General features: G+C 35.5%; 1 protein-coding gene across 2 annotated transcripts; it reads left to right on the top strand.

Annotated features, from left to right (window-relative positions):
- Window positions 1-1,967: 1,967 nt before the first annotated feature.
- On the top strand, window positions 1,968-18,340 carry LOC114285604 (zinc finger (C3HC4-type RING finger) family protein). 2 transcript variants are annotated; one of them, XM_028228654.2, is made up of 18 exons: window positions 1,968-2,303; window positions 2,528-2,629; window positions 4,149-4,231; window positions 4,386-4,470; window positions 4,571-4,657; window positions 5,183-5,244; window positions 5,393-5,574; window positions 5,672-5,732; window positions 12,776-12,953; window positions 13,334-13,372; window positions 13,472-13,533; window positions 13,634-13,670; window positions 14,851-14,900; window positions 15,025-15,094; window positions 16,101-16,182; window positions 17,257-17,336; window positions 17,418-17,486; window positions 18,067-18,340. In XM_028228654.2, the coding sequence occupies exons 1-18, from the start codon at window positions 2,235-2,237 to the stop codon at window positions 18,124-18,126; spliced, it is 1,458 nt and encodes a 485-aa protein (XP_028084455.1). In that variant the 5' UTR covers window positions 1,968-2,234; the 3' UTR covers window positions 18,127-18,340. The 2 variants fall into 2 exon arrangements, with proteins under 2 accessions (XP_028084455.1, XP_082722746.1); XM_082866620.1 differs by lacking the exons at window positions 12,776-12,953; window positions 13,334-13,372; window positions 13,472-13,533; ... (5 more) ...; window positions 17,418-17,486; window positions 18,067-18,340 and adding an exon at window positions 7,519-8,465.
- Window positions 18,341-19,084: the final 744 nt, after the last annotated feature.

Raw genomic sequence — 19,084 nt, forward strand, 5'->3', positions numbered from 1 at the left:
ATTCTTAATTTTCTTTGTTACTATCATATAATTAATTTAACATAATTATATTAAATTCTCTTGAAATTTTAATTTATATAACTCTTAATTTTCTTTGTTACTATCACATGATATTCTTAAACTATGTTTGATCAGTAACATTAAAGGGGACTTATGTATAAGTTCTAATAGATAGACTTATTGTTCAATAAATCCTGTGAGAATTAATAGTATTTTTCATCAAACACTATTAAAAAATGTCACTAATTGTTAATTTTCAAATATAGTTTGAAAATTTTATCAGAAAAAATGTCACTAATTATAAGTTTTAGCGACAGTTTAAAAAATCGTCACAAAAAATGTTACAAATTTTTAACTTTTAGTGACAATTTGAAAAATTTGTCATAAAACATGTCACTAATTATAAATTTTAATGATAATATATAAAAATCGTGATTAAAAAAAGTCGTTAATTGTCAACTTTTAACAACATATACAAAAAAATTATTTTTAACGACGATTTACTATGACTTATTTTCAATAGGACTCAATGGAAATTAAGTTAAAGTATTATGACCTATGTGAGTGGATTAACAATCCATGGAATTAGTGTAAGATTTGTTATCCAGGTGGATTAGTGAAAGAAATAATTTTCTCTTATTCATGTTTATTTTGCAATAAAATTGGAAATACATAATTTTAATTATATGTTTGTCTTACATTATTAGTTGTAAAATTAAAAAATATGTCAATTATGTTAGGTCAAATATCCATTGAAATCTAATTTAGATAATAAAAAGTACAGCCAGACAATAAAATGCTAGTTCCATAAATTAATAATCCTAATCTTATATTATAATTCACACAATTAAACAAGCCCTTAACATATCTAATATTTTTTCTCAAATTTTGAACTGATAAATAGGACATGAAGAAACCAGCTTTGAAAAGTCCCACTTCAAAACAACTGCCCCATATATTGGCAGCTAATGGTGTTTTGGCAAGACTAATAATAACAATATTGGATTATATGAAGTTTGATGTGTAGTTGGATTAAAATCGGGACCAAATAAATACAAGTATGGACAAAAAAATTAGAAGAAAAAAAAAAACCCATTTTGGTAATGTATTACAGGGAATATATTTGCTTTTGAAATGGTGGATGTCATCAATGGAACGTGGCCACCTTGTAATCCCAAACAAATCCTTCCACAACTTTATATAATTCTTCATTTAAAACTAAAATAAAATAAAAGTAAATTGCCTCATTTTCTCCCTACTAGCCACCAAAAAATTGTGTGATTACCATTTTTTTTTTTCATGAAAAGGGAGATTAAAGGGCAGTGGAGTTGTGTTCTACATCTATTAATAAAAATTCTTTAATACACAAAATTAGATCTTTTATTTATTTGTACACTTTAACAAATAGTTTTTACATCTCTATTGGAGATGTTCTTAGCTTGTTATTAAGTGGTTTTGGCTTAAACATTTTGGGTCATATTGGTAGATCTACTCTATTCAAGTTAATGAACCAACATGTTATGAAGCATTATAAATTAAAATTAGTGCGGACTATATTCCTACAAAGATGCAATTGTGTGGTATTCTATTTGTGGTTACTCTCTAAAGATATGTAGTAGTGCAACATGGAAATCATTGTCGGAAGTGAGACGGTAAAAAAAACTAAAATTATGCCCTACATTAACCAATAAAAAAAATTATTATGTGAATTATCAAAAAAATAAACAATTGAACTTAACAATTTTAAAATTATATTACTAGATCCACTTTCTTCAAGTTAGTTGAGTCAACAAATTGTGAAAATTCATTAACAAAAATATCATGTATGTCAATCTTCAATAATCTTATAAAAGAAATTTGGTAAAAAAAATAATAAACTTAAAATTTTAATTAATTGACATGATAATATTAGAATAATGCACTTTAAAAATCGTTACAAAAATGTGGGCTAAAATCGTTAAAAACGCGGGGGTAGGAAAAATCGAGTGTGAACGAGGTGCATTTGATAAAGACCGAACTACATAGATACATATACATATATATATATATATATATATATATATAATATGTATGTATAGTGATATTGAGGGAGGGGAAGTGAAGAAACACGTAAACTAATAGGGTCCGTGTATGCAACTAAAGAACACGATTCTTCTTCTTCTTCCATTCACCATCGTTTTTCTTCGATTCGCAAATCGCTTCTGTTCCGATCGAGCCTCTCTTCGTCTCTGCAAATGAAGAAGGAAGCTTCATCGATTTTATTGAGCTCGGAAGGGCTCGAAGACGTCGATGAGTTCGTCGGGGTGAGCCTTTCTTTCGCTTGTTTGGTTAGTGAGAAAATGTATATGATGAAACGAAATCAAATTCTTTGAATTTTTGTTTTTTCGAGTATTCGGCAGAGTTTCGTAGAAAAGCTGTGTTTTCATTTTGTCAGACGAAGTGAGGTTTATGTATTTTTTTTTCGTGGACGAATTTGTGAATCTGTGTGTGATTTTTTTTGATTGAGAGTGTGTGGATTGAAATGCAGGCGAGCGAAGTCGGTTCATCCGTGACGTTTGAACGGTTTTGTCATGTTTCCGATCTCATGCAGATTGGGAACCTAGCTTTCCGAGAAAATCGCTTCGAAGAGGTGAAATTCTTACTCCTTTGGTTGCTTTTCCCTCATATTCCTGGCAGGTTTAGTTGTTATTTTTATTTTTGTTTTTTTTTTGTCGTTTTTTGTACTTGAAAACTGAGTGGGCAAGAGGAACTAGCTAGAGATTTACGAGTTTGATTTAGTTGTTTTAACAAGTTGGTCGTTTTAACAAGTTGTTGAATGTACTCTGTTCCCCCCCCCCCCCCCCCCCCCCCCCAAACAAAAAAAAAAAAAAAAAAAAAAAAAAAAGAAGAAAGAATCCTAATTAAGTTAAATTGGGAAGTATAATGGTCATTGTGAATTGACTGGGAAACTAGTGATAAGCATATACATAACAATTGAATTCTATATACATAATGTTCCCTGTCCAAATGGTGTAGAAAAAAGTTTAATTTGATGCATTGCTTCAATTTTTGGTTACAAACCTATCAAATGCATCCGAATAGCTAGGATTCATGGGATGTGTCAAATTAAGCCTCCTTATGCCATTTGACGACCTAGTATCCAACCGCAAATAACGTACATCAACATTGCCCTTTTCGCTACTTGCCCTTATGCAACTCAACTTTAGTATTTGCATTTTGATTTAATACCAGCAGAATTTTGATACTAATCAAGAACAGATATCATGCAGGAGCAGAGCCAAGGATAAAATAGTCAATTCCTCAATCAGTCACAAGATACTTTTGGAATATATCAAGTAATATTGAATTCTGATTAGTATAATATAGTATTTATTTAATTTTTTTTTAATTTTTTAAGGAAACAAATTAACGAGCTATAAGCACTAAAAAAAGTTACAATTTCATGGAATTTTTTAGAGGTAATGACTTGGCATGATGACAAGTGCTATCTGCCCTAGCATCGTAGGGCGTGTTCAACTCATGAGAATCAGTCTAAAAAAAATGGTGTGGTTAAGGATGCATACCTACTACTCTCCCTAGCCCTGCAATAAGGGGACCCTTTGCATTGGATATTACTTCTATAATTTTTGTTTTGTCTCATGACAAAGAGTATTGGATTTTTGCATGCATCATAACTACACTTGTAATGCATTATTTGAAATTTGTTGAGTAATTGGAGTGAATGGTATTTCTGTTACCTGTTTTCCAAGGGGATGGTCATATATAGTGGTGAGATTCATTGCAATTCTTTGAATAATGAAGTACTGTAAGGCTTGGGCTCTTTTGTATAGTGGCTTCTCTAATGGCAAAGTAAACTTGTCTCTTATGTAGTGCAGCTATTTCTTCATTGTATTGGGTGTTTATGGTCAAGAGGTAGGGTCCAAGTTTGAACTCATGATGTTCTGGAAGTTTTTGCACCTTTCAAATAGAGGCAATGTGTCAAAGAGTTTCCTTATAAGCGTTTTCCTTCTTTTGTTGTTTGGCATGACAAAAAACCACCACAAGACAAGGTCTCTTAGTGACCGAAATTCTGATAATGAACCTTTGGTTTTCTAATTTCATATCAATTTGTATTGTCTCACTGATAATTCATTGTATTTCTTGTGCAGGCTATCAATTGTTACTCAAGAGCTAACACTGTTAAACCAGGTGATCCCATCATTCTTAGCAACCGATGTGCTGCTTATCTCAGGTTAAACATTTTATCATGATTATGTTTTGATTATGCATTCTTGTTCCACAGCCCGCCATCATTCAGTTGAATTCTCAATTTTTTAACTTAACTTTTACTGTTGCAATAGATATTTGCACTGATAACAATTTTTTGGTTCTTAAACTTAAACCAGGATTTGCCAATTTCTGAAACACAGACCTCCATCAGCTTCTGAACATAAACCACTGACTGGACTGGATCCTACAATACATGCTGAAGTTTGTCTTCTTGCTTTTTGGTTGTGTGTTCAAAAGAACTGCCCTCCCCATTTCATGATTTTTGCACATATGACTAACATGCTTTTAACTGTCATTTCAGCTTGCATTGAAGGATGCTGAGAAGGTTATAAAATTCCGAAATGGCTCAGTAAAGTCATACATTTTGAAGGCCAATGCACTCATTTTGGTAAAAGCACTATGTTTTATTTAAATCTGTCATTTCTAGAGGCGGCATTCTAATATATATATGTATCATATACACAAGCATGAAAAGCTTTTGGTAGTTAAGGTTTGAAATATCAGGATGTAGTTCTTCTGAATGAAACAACCCAACCAAGTGTTTTTTCTTGATTTCCTTCCTCCCCAGTTGAATGCAATGCATGTTTGGTTTCTTAAACTCTTATGTCAAAAAGGCCCATGGCTTTATTTACACTCAGCATGTATGGGAATGTGCTTTATTTCCATGTTTCATTGCCTCGCACCCAGTTCTTGTTGAAGTCTAAAGTAAAAGCTGAATTATTGGTTGAAGAATGTGCTTGAGTTTTGCATTGATTGGAAAACTATATTATTTGAGAACACTGAAAGTAAAAGTTGACTTATTTGTTGAAGGAAGGTGCCCGAGTAATTTATGTTATACTATTGGATCAAATTTGTATTGGGTGATATATTATTACCTTTCATACATTAACACTACCTTCATATCAATTGGCAGTTAGAAAAATATGAGCTGGCTCGGGATGTCATTCTTTTAGGTCTTCAGATTGATCCTTCAAGGTAATAGTTATTACAAATTTAAAATATGACCTGGATGTTATTTATTATTTATTTGGGCGAAGCCCCCGAAAAAAGTAATACAGAATGATTGGCATGCAATGTTCCTATGTTAAAATCCTTTTTGGTGTTTGTTTGTGGTGATATGTAGCAATCCTCTTAAGGCTTTGGAGAGAACAACTGCCAGCATGATTGGCAAGAGAGACCATGGGAAACCTGAGCGTACTGATGACTTTGATTGCACTCTTTGCCTGAAGTTATTATATGAACCTATTACAACTCCTTGTGGACATTCCTTTTGCCGCTCATGCCTGTTTCAATCAATGGACCAAAGTAATTTTCTGCAGCTATATGTATATATATACACACTCTTATATTTAATTGAATCATTGTGTCAACTTTCCATTCTGACCCTTGAATAAAATGCTAGGTAACAGATGTCCATTGTGCCGAACAGTTCTGTTTATTAGTCCCAGAACATGTGCAATTAGGTGAGTTGCTTTCATTCATACTCAATTGGAACACTTGTCTCAACAATGTGAAATGAGACTGCTTTGCTTTCCTACCCATGCCTTTTGCATTCAGCATGTGTAGTTGGTCAAGGAGCTGCCATTCATTCCTCATTGTTTTAACTGTATTTTGTAGATTGTTTGTTAACATTTTAGTTTGTAGACCCAAATTCATTTATATTAATGTTGAACCATAGAAAAAAACACAAAGTAGACTTGAAAAGGAACTCAATATCTTTTGGGGAGGCTGATTGGAGAACTAGATCCATGTTGCCAACCCCAAGTAGTTGGAATTAAGTCTGTTGGAATCAGGAAATAGTGATATTATAATTATGGTAGTATTAAATTAGGAAATAGTGAATATTGTAATTATGGCAGTGTGTATAAAATCTGTGATTGTTTCAATCACAGTTTCAATGCCTTTTTTTTATCTTCGTTTCCTATTTTGTTCGTTTCCTATTTTGTAATATTGTTTCATTATAAATACAAGGCTCTACCTCATTCATAAGTAAGCCAAAACAATTCTTTTCATCCTTTTTGGTAGCAGAGCCGAAGATCAGCCACCCTAGCCCTCCTCTTCCTCTATCAACACGACCCAGTCCCACCTATCACCACCGCTAGCCTTCTTTTTTCTCTCTCAGCCACCGACAGCCCTACCCACACCTTCTAGACCACCAAACAGCCCTACCTACACCTTCTAGACCACTCAACAGCCCTACTTACACCTTCTGGACCACTTAACAGCCCTACCTACACCTTCTAGACCACCCAACAACGCTTCTTCTTCCCTGTTTTCTCCTCAATAGGTCTCTTACACTCCTATCGAGGCTCTGTTTGCTGCTAACCAGACTTTGTTTTGGTCTTGTGTGCTTCGGCTACCCCTCTAGGGTGGTCCGGGGTCCTTTTTCCTCTTCTCGGAGTGTTGTGCTGATGTTTTAGGCATCTTTTTTCTGTCCTCTTGATTCATTGGGCTACTGGATTTGTTCGGTAGCATTTATTTGGATAAGTCGTTGAGTTTTTTCTGACTTCTTGTATTATTTCAGCCATTATTGCTGTGATTTTGTGTGTTTTTCAGCCCCTATTCTTCCACCATGACTGAGCCATCTCTTATTGTCTTGTCTCTTCACATATACCCACCAAACCTATTCCTGTTGGTTCTGATTTTTCTCTCTCATCACACTCCTGTTCATCATATTATGAGTGTGGTATTGAATGGGAAAAATTTTGCTGCTTGAAGCCGTTCCCTTAAACTCTATCTTGGGGGAAAGGGAAAAGCCCATTGGCTTTTATCTACTATTACCCCGCTAGCTGCGACAGACCTTATACGTGCTCAGTGGGATATCGATAACTGCACTATATTGGGATGGATGTTCAATTCCATAGAAGATCGGATTTATCATATGTTCCTTTATTGTGATACAGTTCCGAGTTTGTGGCAGGCATTGTCACAAATGTACACTTATGCTCACAATGATGCTCGTATCCTCTAGCTTTACCAGGATATAGCCTGGGCCTCTTAGTCTTCTCTTGGCTTTTCTGTCGCTGAATTCTTTGGATATCTTTAGGCTCATTGGGAGAAACTTGCTTAATATGAGCCTTTAACTGACCTTCCACTAGCAGCCGTCTCCCTTGTATACAAGAGGCTTGCCCGACAGCACACTTATCAGTTTTTCATGGTTTTAAACTCTGAATTTGAACCTCTTCGAATTTAGATTCTAAACACATCACCCATGCCATCTTTTTATAAGGCTTTTTCCACTATTGACAGTGATGAGCGTCGCCGGCGATTGGTTCAGCCTAGTGTTCCTTCAGTCCCTCCAATTTTAGCAGATCAGATGGCTCTTGCTGCGAGTTCTGGTTCTCAAAGTTCCATCAGTTCTGTTACTTGCCATCATTGCGGTGCGCCTAGACATGTCAAAGCCCGTTGCTTCAAACTTCATCCTGCGTTGTGGCAACGCCCTTTCCGTCCTTGTGGTCCTGCTCTACGTGATTTTGGCTCTGCTCGCACTGTTGCTTTGCTGGAAGTTACTCCTGCTTCTGAGCCTCTTAATGTCCCTAATTTACAGCAATTACAGACTCGAATTGGTCAGCTCCAGGCTCAACTTGGTTCTCTTCACCACTGGTTCTCTTGGTCCATCATCCTCTACTGCCACCCTTGCTACAGGTACTTCTACTGCTTTCGGTCTGCTAGTCCTTTATGGATTCTAGATTCTGGGGCTATTGATCATATGACTGGTGAGTTTTCTTTTCTTTCCTCTCCTGAACCCACCATTGTTGCCCTATCTGTATATCTTGTTGATGGTTCTTGCTCTTCTGTCCAATATAAGGGTGTTGTGTCTTCATGCCCTGCTATCACTTTATCTTCTGTGTTGCATGTTTCCAAGTTTGCTTATAATCTTTTATCTGTTAGTCGTCTTGCCAAAACCTTTAACTGCACTGTTATCTTCTTCCCTTCTTCATGTCTTTTACAAGACCTGAGTTCGAAGAGGATTTTTGGCAGGGGATATAAGTGCGACGGGCTATACTACTTTGGGGATCCACCAGACCAGCCTTCGACTTTAGCTAGTTTTCAGGCGTTTGTTTTGCCTACTTCTATATCTTGTATTTTTTTCTATTCAAACTTTAGAGTTATGGCACGCTCAAATGGGTCATGTTAACTTTCAATATTTATGTCAACTTTTTCCTTTATTAAATAAAGCTTGCAAGGATTCTAAATTTCATTGTGTTACTTGTGAGTTGTCTAAACATATCCGTACTAGTTATATACCACATATGACACAGGCTCCTAGTACTTTTGACTTTATTCATTCTGATGTTTGAGGCCCCTCATCTGTTTCTACTTTATCGGGTCATCGTTATTATGTGACTTTTATTGATGATCACACTAGGTGCACTTGGGTCTATTTATTTCGCTGCAAGTCTGATGTGTTTCCCATATTCGTTCAGTTTTTGCAAATGGTTAAGACACAATTTCATACAGTTGTTAGGAACATCCGCTCTAATGATGGTGGGGAATACATCTCTAATGAATTTCGTTCCCACCTTAATCGAACGGGTATTCTTCAACAACTTACATGTCCTCGGACCCCTGAACAAAATGGTGTGGCTGAACGTAAAAACCGTCATGTTATGTCTGTCGTGCGTTTTCTTCTTCGTGGTATGTGTGTGCCCAAGTCTTATTGGCACATGGTTTTTCTTACTGCTATCTATCTTATTAATAAGACTCCTAGTTGTGTGTTGCATGGCCTTACCCCATTCCATATTCTTATGCCTAATCAAGGTTCTGAAAAGCAGTTGCAGTCGCCGTAACGGTAGCAGTGGCGCGGTTGCGGTTGCAGAGTGTAAAGGCCGTAGCGTAACGGTTGTGGTAACCGAAACCGTGAATTTTTTTATTTCTTACACAATTTGAAAAAAACTTACTGATACGTATATTTTTTTTCCACAATCATAGTTATTGGGTTTTAAAATAAATATTTATCAATTTTTGTAAATTTTTAAATATGATTCAATATATTTTATATTTTTAAATCACTATAAACTAAGTTTTTTACATTTTATTTTAATAATTAATGACTTTATATGTCATAAATTCATATTATGCTTGTGGCAACCAAAAAAAAATTATTGGACTTAGATGTATAAAATTATTTTTTTAATTATTATTTATTATACTTGTGGAAGTATATGTAAATTTTAACTTGAATGGTTTCAAAAAATAAATTATATATGCTAATGTAATCATATAAAAATTAAAAAAATAAATTATAAAGATTTTTTTTTTTTTTTTTGAATCACTTGAATATTCATTCTCTTTTTGGATAACATGTAAATAAAAATAAAATAAACTAATGAAAAAGAATTGACATGTATACAATATGTATTAATATATAGTTATAGGTATTATGTTTTGTAGATATTTTACAAAAAAATCAATCACTAACTATTGTATATAAGATAAACAGTGACAAAAATAAGAGAATAAATAAGAGCCTAAATATATATATATATATATATATATATATTTTTAATCAAGCTAAATAGATAATGACTACACTTATTATTATTATTATTATTATTATCATTATTATTATTGTTATTAAACAATATATAGATAGACACACACAAACAAAATAGTTGAGTAATAGCAGCTGAATAGAATAGTATAGGTCTTACAGCTTCAACAAATCAATAACATGCTCTTCATCTTCTCACTTCTCTCTCTCTATCTTACTCTTCCATCTTTCCTCTTCTCCCATTTTTAGCTTCTTCTTTTTTTTTTCTTTTTTTTTCTTTTTTTAAAGAAGCAGTTTGGAACCGTTATGTAACGGTATGTAACAGGCCGTTACGGCCATTACAGCACTGTTACGATTGCTACGGCAGCCGCTACGGCCGACACACCTGTGAATTTCAATCACACCGCAAAAGCGGCCGTAACGGGTGGCGATAACCACCACAACCATTACGTAACGGCATTACGTAATGGTTGCGGCCGCTTTTTAAAACCTTGTGCCTAATACTATCTTTTTTTCTCTTTTACCTCGTATTTTTGGGTGTACATGTTTTGTTTAGGACCGCCGTCCCACTTGCACTAAGTTGGATGACAAGTCTATTTGTTGTATCTTTTTGGGGTATTCTTCTATGTCTAAAGGGTATAAATGTTTTGATCCTGTGTCTCGTCACTTTCACCACACTCTGGATGTTATTTTTTGTAAGGATCTTCCTTTTTTTCGTCCTAACCCCCCTTTGCAGGTTTCCCCTTCAGATACTCCAAGGGTTCGCCCGGTCCCCATTTTAGACAAGGCTGCAGATGTGGTTGCCCCCCTCCCTCATCCTCCACCTTCGCCTCTTTTCCCTCCCTTGCAAGTATACTCTCGCTGCCCTCGTGCTCAACCCCCTCCTGCTACCTCTCTGGCTCTTGGGTCAGGTAATTCTTCCCCTTTACATATATCTCCTTCCCTTCCTCGTCATAATCCTCCTCGGGATCAACATCCCCCCTACCGTTGGGGTTCTCTGTGTAGTACTGATTATCCCATTTTTCAGTTTCTCTCATAAGCCAGGGTTTCAGCCTCATATCATTCTTTCCTTGGCAAGCTTGAGTCCGAGTCTATTCCTCAGTCTATGTCCGAGGCCCTTCAGAATCCAAAATGGGTGGTGGCCGTGCAGACTGAAATAGCAGCTTTAGAACAGAATCATACTTGGGATTTGGTTCCTTTACCTTCTGGCGAAAGTACCGTGGGTTGCAAATGGGTCTTTGCTATTAAGTACCTACCTGATGGTTCCATTAACCGTTATAAGGCCCGCTTAGTGGCCAAGGGCTTCACTCAAGTTGCTGGCAAGGATTTTGGTGCTACCTTTGCCCCTGTTGCCAAGTTTACATCTGTTCGTCTACTCATCTCCCTTGCTGCATCCCATTCGTGGCCCCTTCATCAACTTGATGTCAAGAATGCCTTTCGACAAGGGGACCTTCTTGAGACGATTTATATGGCCCCTCCTCCTAGTTTTCGAGCTGAGGGGGAGTATTTGGGGAAAGTATGTCGACTGCGTAAGTCTTTGTATGGCTTGAAGCAGTCTCCATGAGCTTGGTTTGGTCGTTTCAGCTCAATCATTATCTCCATGGGCTTTGTTCAGTGCCATTCAGACCATACGTGCTTCATCCGTCGTAATTTCGCAAGTCAGTGTATAGTCTTGTTGGTTTATATGGATGATATCATTCTCACCGATAATGACTCTATAGGCATTGATAAAGTAAAATGGGATTTGGGACACACCTTTGATATTAAGGATTTGGGAAATCTCAAGTATTTTTTAGGGATTGAGGTGGCTCGCTCACAGCAAGAGATCTCCTTATCTCAAAGGAAGTACACTCTTGACTTACTTAAGGATACTGGTATGTTGGGGTGTAAACCTGCTTCTACTCCTATAGATCCCAATGCCAAGCTCACATCAGAGTCTAGCGAATTACTAGAGAATCCAGGCATGTATTAGCGTCTTGTTGGGCGTCTCATCTATTTGACCAATATTAGACCTAACTTGACATTTGCGGTTAGTGTGGTTAGCCAATTCATGCATGCACCTCGTACAGAACATCTTGATGTGGTTCATCACATCTTGAGATATTTGAAGACCTCTCCTAGCTTGGGATTGTTCTTCATAGCTGATCCTCAATTTGGACTCTCCTGTTTTACTGATGCTGACTATGCAGGATCTAGAACAGATAGGCATTCTACTTCTGGCTTTTGTACCTTCTATGGTGATCATATTATATCACGGATAAGTAAGAAGCAAGCAGTTATTTTTAGGTCTTCTGCAAAAGCTGAGTATAGGGCTATGGCACAAGGCACTGGTGAGATTCTATGGCTATATTCTAATTCGGCAGAGTTGGGATTTGAGGAGACTGCTCCTGCGTCTTTGTTTTGTGACAATAAGTCTGCTATTATGTTGTCTTCTGATGCTGTCCTACATGAGCGTACTAAGCATATAGAGGTTGATATACATTTCATTCAAGAGAAGGTTCGGATTGGTATTGTGAGACCATCCTTTGTCTCTTCTTCTCAGCAGTTAGCAGATATGTTTACCAAGTCCGTAGGCCCAACAATACTCCAGTCTTCTATCGGCAAGCTGCGTTTATTGAATATCTTCACACCGGCTTTAGGAGGAGTGTTGGAATTAGGAAATAGTGATATTATAATTATGGTAGTGTTAAATTAGGAAATAGTGAATGTTGTAATTATGGTAGTGTGTATAAAATCTGTGATTGTGTCAATCACAGATTTAATGTCTTTTTATCTTCATTTCCTATTTTGTTCGTTTCCTATTTTGTAATATTGTTTCATTATAAATACAAGGCTCTACGTCATTCATAGGTAAGCCAAAACAATTCTTTTCATCCTTTTAAGTCTTCATGATTTTGATTTAAGTTTGGTTGAGTTGTGCATGCTAACCTGTCTAGTTTAGTGAGCATGTAAAACTTGTGCTACTTTTTGGTTTATGTTGTCTGTGGTATGACTTATGCTTGGTTGCAACAGTGTCACACTGAACAACATAATACAGAAGAACTTCCCTGAGGAGTACGCTGAAAGGAAGGATGATAATGATAGTTTGACAAACTTTGGTGGTGATTTGATGCCTCTTTTTGTCATGGATGTGGTCCTACCATGCCAGAAGTTTCACCTTAACATATTTGAACCCCGCTATAGACTTATGGTGAGCTGGTCAAGTGATTGCTCGTTTTTATATTTAACTGCTATATATTGGTATACTAAAATTGAGCAGCATTGGTTTTTAGCATAGCACGCACTCTTAGTGTATATGTTGGTTATAATTAAAATGGCAACATGACACAGTTTCTAACTCTAGTGAAGCATGAAACTTCTTTTTTATTCCTGTCCATTGCCTAGTACTGAGTGTAATTCACTCCTGGAATTGAAACAGGAAAAATGACTGGTTGGATATCCTGAAAGTTGATAATTGGACTATTCAGTCTCAGTCAATGAACATATATTACATAATTTTATTCTTTTTGTTTTCGTGGAATAGAAAATAATAGTGTCATTATTATTTTTTCTTAAATACTTGAATGACAGGTTAGGAGAATAATGGAAGGAAATCGCCGTATGGGAATGGTAGATTATTGTGACTGGTCCTTTCTTTCCCTTTCTTCTTTAAGGTTATATTGGACGGTCCTTTCCTTTCCTCACTATTACTGGCCGTTAATGCTGCAGGTTATCACTGACACTTCGACAGGTTCAATAGCTGATTTTGCTTGTGAAGTGGAGATTACTGAGTAGGTGTTATTGTTTTGTATGAATCACTACTAATTGTTTTGTCATATAGTCTTCATTATTTTATTCATCACAAATAATTTTCTATTTCTTTTCCTATAGGTGTGAGCCACTCCCAGATGGACGCTTCTTTCTGGAGGTGAAATATCAGTACTTTCTTATATTTCTTGTTCCCCTTTTACCTGTTTCATGCAATTTATTACCCTGCATTTGAAAAATCCTAAATCTCTTTGCTTCTGTTTGGACGTTTTTCCTTTCTTGCCTATCCTCATTTTTGTATAATCGAAGAACCCTCCAGTTTCCTGGAATGTGAGGAAAGAATTTCTTGGTGGTGGATAGCTTTGGGTTGAACATGATTATGTTCTTTACATATTTTCAATACCCATCAAGCTATTACACTTGACATTACTTGTTGAAAATCTCATGTGTACTAATGTGAGTGCAGACTTCCTGTCAAATTCTTATAAGCCTTGTATCCACAAAGCCTCCATTTTGGGGAAACTTATTATCATTCCTGATAATGGATAGCTTTCAAACCCACACTGGTAGTTGAGTCCACCGTCAGAGGATTAGGAACTAGAACTAGAAGTCTCAGGCTCTACTATTTGTGCACTTACTGAATGCATGGTCAACCCACCCAGTGTGTGTTGGGTCCCAAATCGGAGAGTGAAAGGGAAATCTTGGGTTTATAAGTGGCGAGTACAAACCCAATTAATATTATATTGACCCTGGAGGATCTGGATAGTCACCTATAGTATTAAGGCCAACCAGTGCATGTGAATTAATGGTTCTTTGGAGGTGGTGTTATTAGAGAAGTAAATTGATCATTTGTTGATATGCAAATCCTATAATTCTTCGTGGTGAAATGAAGAAGCACCATATTATTTTATATGCACATCAATCAATATCCCCATATTTAAGTCCATAAGCTCCTTCTAACATGACCATGCAGTGTGTGGGTAGACATTCAGTTGGATGTGGAATCCCCTTCACCTAGACTAACAGATAGTTTTGTAGAGGTAAATATTCAGAAGAAACACCACATCATGAAAACATTGATTTTGTTTTCAAACAATTCCAGTTACCATTCAAATCAATCATGCTATTAAATTGTTTGTTTGTTCGAGCTCTCTCATTAACAATTATTCAGGGATTCATTATCCTTGGATAATGTATTGAGTTGGCATCTGGACATTTTTAAGTTCAGATAGGAGAGATGCTTCAAGGACATTTCTTTTTGTGAAGTTAATTTCTTTTCAAGTTACTTTTTTTGTATTTTCACTAATTCTGATTGTCTAAGAAGTGCACAATTCATGCAGCTTGAAAGCCACAGGAGATTCCGCATCCTTCGGAATTGGGACCAAGATGGGTTAGTTTAATCACCTTTTCATTGTCAGATATCTATTATGGTGGCTATTCATATGATTGCCATTTTATCCAGTCATCTGGTTTTTGAAGTAGGCCTTTTTTTTGGTCCCTCATGATTTATGAAGGTATCGCGTGGCTGAAATTGAATGGGTAAAGGATATATATCCATCAGAAGGAACAAGAGAGAGAACAGATGTAAGTGTTACTGCAATTTGGCTTACATCTATCTTGCATTTGATTTAGTAATGATAATGAGAAATGCTAAGGGGTATCTGACTGCATTTAGTTGCAAGCGTTAAGGGTATATTAGACTGCATTTATTGCAAGCGTTAAGGGTATATTAGACTGCATTTAGTTGTACGCGTTAAGGGTATATTAGACTGCATTTAGTTGTAATAGGAATTTGTAAGGCTTTTCCTGAAGATAATATGTTTCTAAAATGCTGTAAAGCTTACAGAATCGAGCAGAGGAGAGTGTATACATCAAAAGCCAAGCTGGGATTTTAGATGCACCTTTTGTGCCTTTCTTTCCCTTGGTTCATGAAGCCCATGTGTCATGTAATTAAACCGTTCATGAGGCCTCTGTAATCAGAATGTACAGAAGAGGAGACAGGATTCCTTGCCTTTATCCCCTATAGGTTTGCTACAGAACTCCTTATTGTAGAGAGAGAAAATTGAATCTACCTTCTGCATGTAGCTCCAAATCTCATTCTCTCCGTCACATATAACAAAAAATTACATAGGTTTGCTAAAGATCTGCTTATTGTAGAGAGAAATTGAATCTACCTTCTTCATTTAGCTCCAAATCTAATGCTCTCCGTCACATATAACAAAAAATTACGGTTCACACAATCATAATTTGTAAGCATTTTCCATGTCAAGTTTGCACCACTCCAGGGACTCCACTTCTCAATTTCAAGTCTATACTCATTTTCCACCAAACCTACATCGAAAATTTGTCTTTTCTAGAGAAGCTTTTGAGATTCTGACACAACCCCACCCAGCACACTTCAGTCTAAGTGTCATCAATTTAGCAAGTACCTGGAGACACATGAACCATACCTGGATTGAAGTCTCACTCGCTTGTGGTCCAATAGTTCAGATAGCTGCATATGTTGTATGCATGCATCTGGAAGAGATGCACCAATGTCCCCTTATGTTTACTATGATGGTGCATCCAATTAATTTCTGGAAGGTTACAGTTACAGGAAATGACAAATAATGCAGCTGGATTTGCTCAGTCATGGATGAGGACGGCACGGGATGCAGCACAGCAACGACAAGGTAAAAGGATGATAACCTTAGGCCTCCCCTTAAGCTCAAATATAAATACTCCCAAAACCTTTCCTAAAATTTCAAATCTTAACACAGATCTTTTCCAGATATGAGTAAATAATTCACGCTCCTAATTAGGACTGTTATCTTAATTTATTATGTATCATTCTAACAATTTGACAACTATGATAGCTATGATCAATCAACAGTTCTTCTGGATGCCTTATTCATTTGAATAATTTGAAAACTGTTCTTTTGGAAAATTTGCCTACTGTTCTTAATCTTACTCACAAATATCTCTGAAGTTTCAATTTCACATCTAGAAACATTGATTTAGTTTTCGTTTGGGAACAGACTATTTTAGTAACTTTTTGGCTTTTTGGCTAAAATATGAGGTAAAAAAAACTAGTATGTTTGGAATGACTTTTTGATTTTTTACGAAAAGTTGTGCAAAAAGTAGAAAGAAAAGATTTTAGTATAGATTATAGACTTTTTGGTTTTTTTAGTAACTTTTTGACTTTTAGGCTAAAATAGACACATGCCAAACGAGGCCTTAGAAAGTAGTCTAATGTTATATACCTATATCAATTATCTACCTATGTTTGCTAGATTTGTTTCAATTTCACATTGAAATTTGGTTATTGTACTTTTAGCAATAAAGTTATTCATAATTTGAAATGTTCAATTGATTAGCTGGCTAGGTTAAAACTGTCGTGCAAGGAACGATATATTCCGTAAGTGAAACACTCTAGACACATGCCATGCCACGCCACCATATAGATTGATAGACATTAGCACACACTGCCCTTTTATTTTAGTTAATTACATTTTTATGCTATTTTATTTCTGTTCAAAGCTAAAACATAATTTTATTATTATTTTTAATTGTTGTTAATCTGGGTACATTTTTCTTCAAAAAAAAATTGAGAGAAGTTCTCATCCCTTTTAATCTACTATGAAAAGATAACCAATTGAAATCTCTTTTCTTGGACATGTTCATTTCCAATTTTACAAGCACAATGATACTTTCACCTCTCCTTTCCGTAATGCAACACTTATGTTTCATGATGAATATGCGTGCAGATAGAAGTAGACTTGTGGAACTCGATAAAGTGGAATCGATGATGCCCACGACAGGGGATCCTGAACGCTACAGTTTTTGGGTATCCATATTCACAATTTATTCTGTCTAGAACCTGAATGTGGTTTTTATAGTCTCATTGTTGATCTATGCTTTATTGTAGCTTGCTACTTTAACAAACCGGAGGCCATCAGAAAGATTGGAACTCCTTAGTTTAAGAGATACAAATGAGGTATTGGATCGTAATCCTTTTAACAAATTCTATGGTTTAGTTTCCATGCTTGGCTGATTGTGAAAATGACGATGATATTGATTTACAGGAATTCTTATGGAAATAATGTCCATAGGATGATTATATTGGTTACATTGTGCTTCTCCATATTAACTAGAATGCATATCGTTCCAGTATGTGAAACGGAAATGTGAATGTGAATGTGATGTGCCACATTCTCTAAAATGTGATACTATAGGGTTAGATTAGATTAGACTTGTTAGATTGCTATGTATGAATTTAAGATAATGCAAATTATCTTGTAAAACCACGGCTAAAACCATTATAGCCTTTTCGGATCGCTAAATTTACTATTTTGGAATGTAAGTGCACTATGTTTCAGAACGAGTTTTCCATTAACTCTGGTGCTGCTTATTTAGATTTCCTTTGTTGGGTGTGCCATAAATATGGTCCCTCTTGGAGATGTCATGGTAACATAGTTTCCTCGAATTGAAAACAATTTTTTGAATTCAACTTCATTATTATTAATTTCTCGTTTTTTTTTATTTTTTATTTTTTTCTCCTGGAATTTTACCTGCAGAGGATAAGACGGGCACTCGTCTTCATGAGAGCAGAAGAACAAGGCTGTAGACTGCAATGATCAAAATCTGTAATATATTTCACTACTTCAATTTTCTTTACATGCTATTCAATATTCTTTGATCCACATTTTTTTTTATTGTAAAAATTTATTGAACCCAAATTGAGTCAATATATATTGACCACATTTTTCATTTGCTTTCTCTTACTTTTTAAATTTTCTGTATACATTCTACTCTTGATCCCTTTTTTGAAATCAAAGGTCCAATTAATTATACTGTTTTTATTACTTTTTGATTTTTACGAAAAGATGTGTAAAAAAGAAAAGAGATAATATGACAACTTGTATTAAATAAGCAAATAAGTTGCTTATTCCCAAACTCAAGAGGCAAAGTTTAGGGCATTGGATTATTTTTTTGTTCTTTTATAATCAACAAGTGATTGGACCATTTCCATTTGATTTTTACTAGTTATTGTTGTTGCTATTATTATATGTAGATTAGCCTTATTAATTCATCACTATTCCCCCCCCCCCCCCCCCCAAAAAAAATAAAAATAAAAATAAATAACACTACAATAAAATGGCCCGAGTAAATGAGTTTGGTATAATAAGTTGGGAGGTCACCAAACATATTTGACCCTACACCAAGAGATGTAATTGGATTGCTCTTACATTCCTTCTAAGCTAATCAACCCCATATTATATTATATTATATTATATTATATTATATATATATAGGGCAAATTACATATACACCCCTCCAGGTTTGACAAAATTACAGATACCTCCTGAGGTTTGAGAAATTACGAATTCTCCCCTGAATGCTATATTTGCATAAGAAATTAGGGGGTAATTTGTTATGAAATATAAACCTCAGGGGGTAAATTGTTATGAAAATACAAACATCAGGGGGCGGGATGTAATTTCCGAAACCTCAGGGGGGTATCTGTAATTTAACCAAACCTGGAGGGGTGTGTATGTAATTTGCCCATATATATATATGAGAGAGAGAGAGAGA

This window comes from Camellia sinensis, chromosome 4 (genome assembly GCF_055761805.1).
Source record: "Camellia sinensis isolate YWXY chromosome 4, ASM5576180v1, whole genome shotgun sequence".
NCBI lineage: Eukaryota > Viridiplantae > Streptophyta > Magnoliopsida > Ericales > Theaceae > Camellia > Camellia sinensis.

Coding starts and splice junctions, on each gene's coding strand:
- LOC114285604 (XM_082866620.1), top strand. CDS start 2,235: ATGAAGAAGGAAGCTTCATCGATTTTATTGAGCTCGGAAGGGCTCGAA. Junction 2,304..2,527: donor ACGTCGATGAGTTCGTCGGG/GTGAGCCTTTCT, acceptor ATTGAAATGCAG/GCGAGCGAAGTCGGTTCATC. Junction 4,471..4,570: donor ATCCTACAATACATGCTGAA/GTTTGTCTTCTT, acceptor CTGTCATTTCAG/CTTGCATTGAAGGATGCTGA.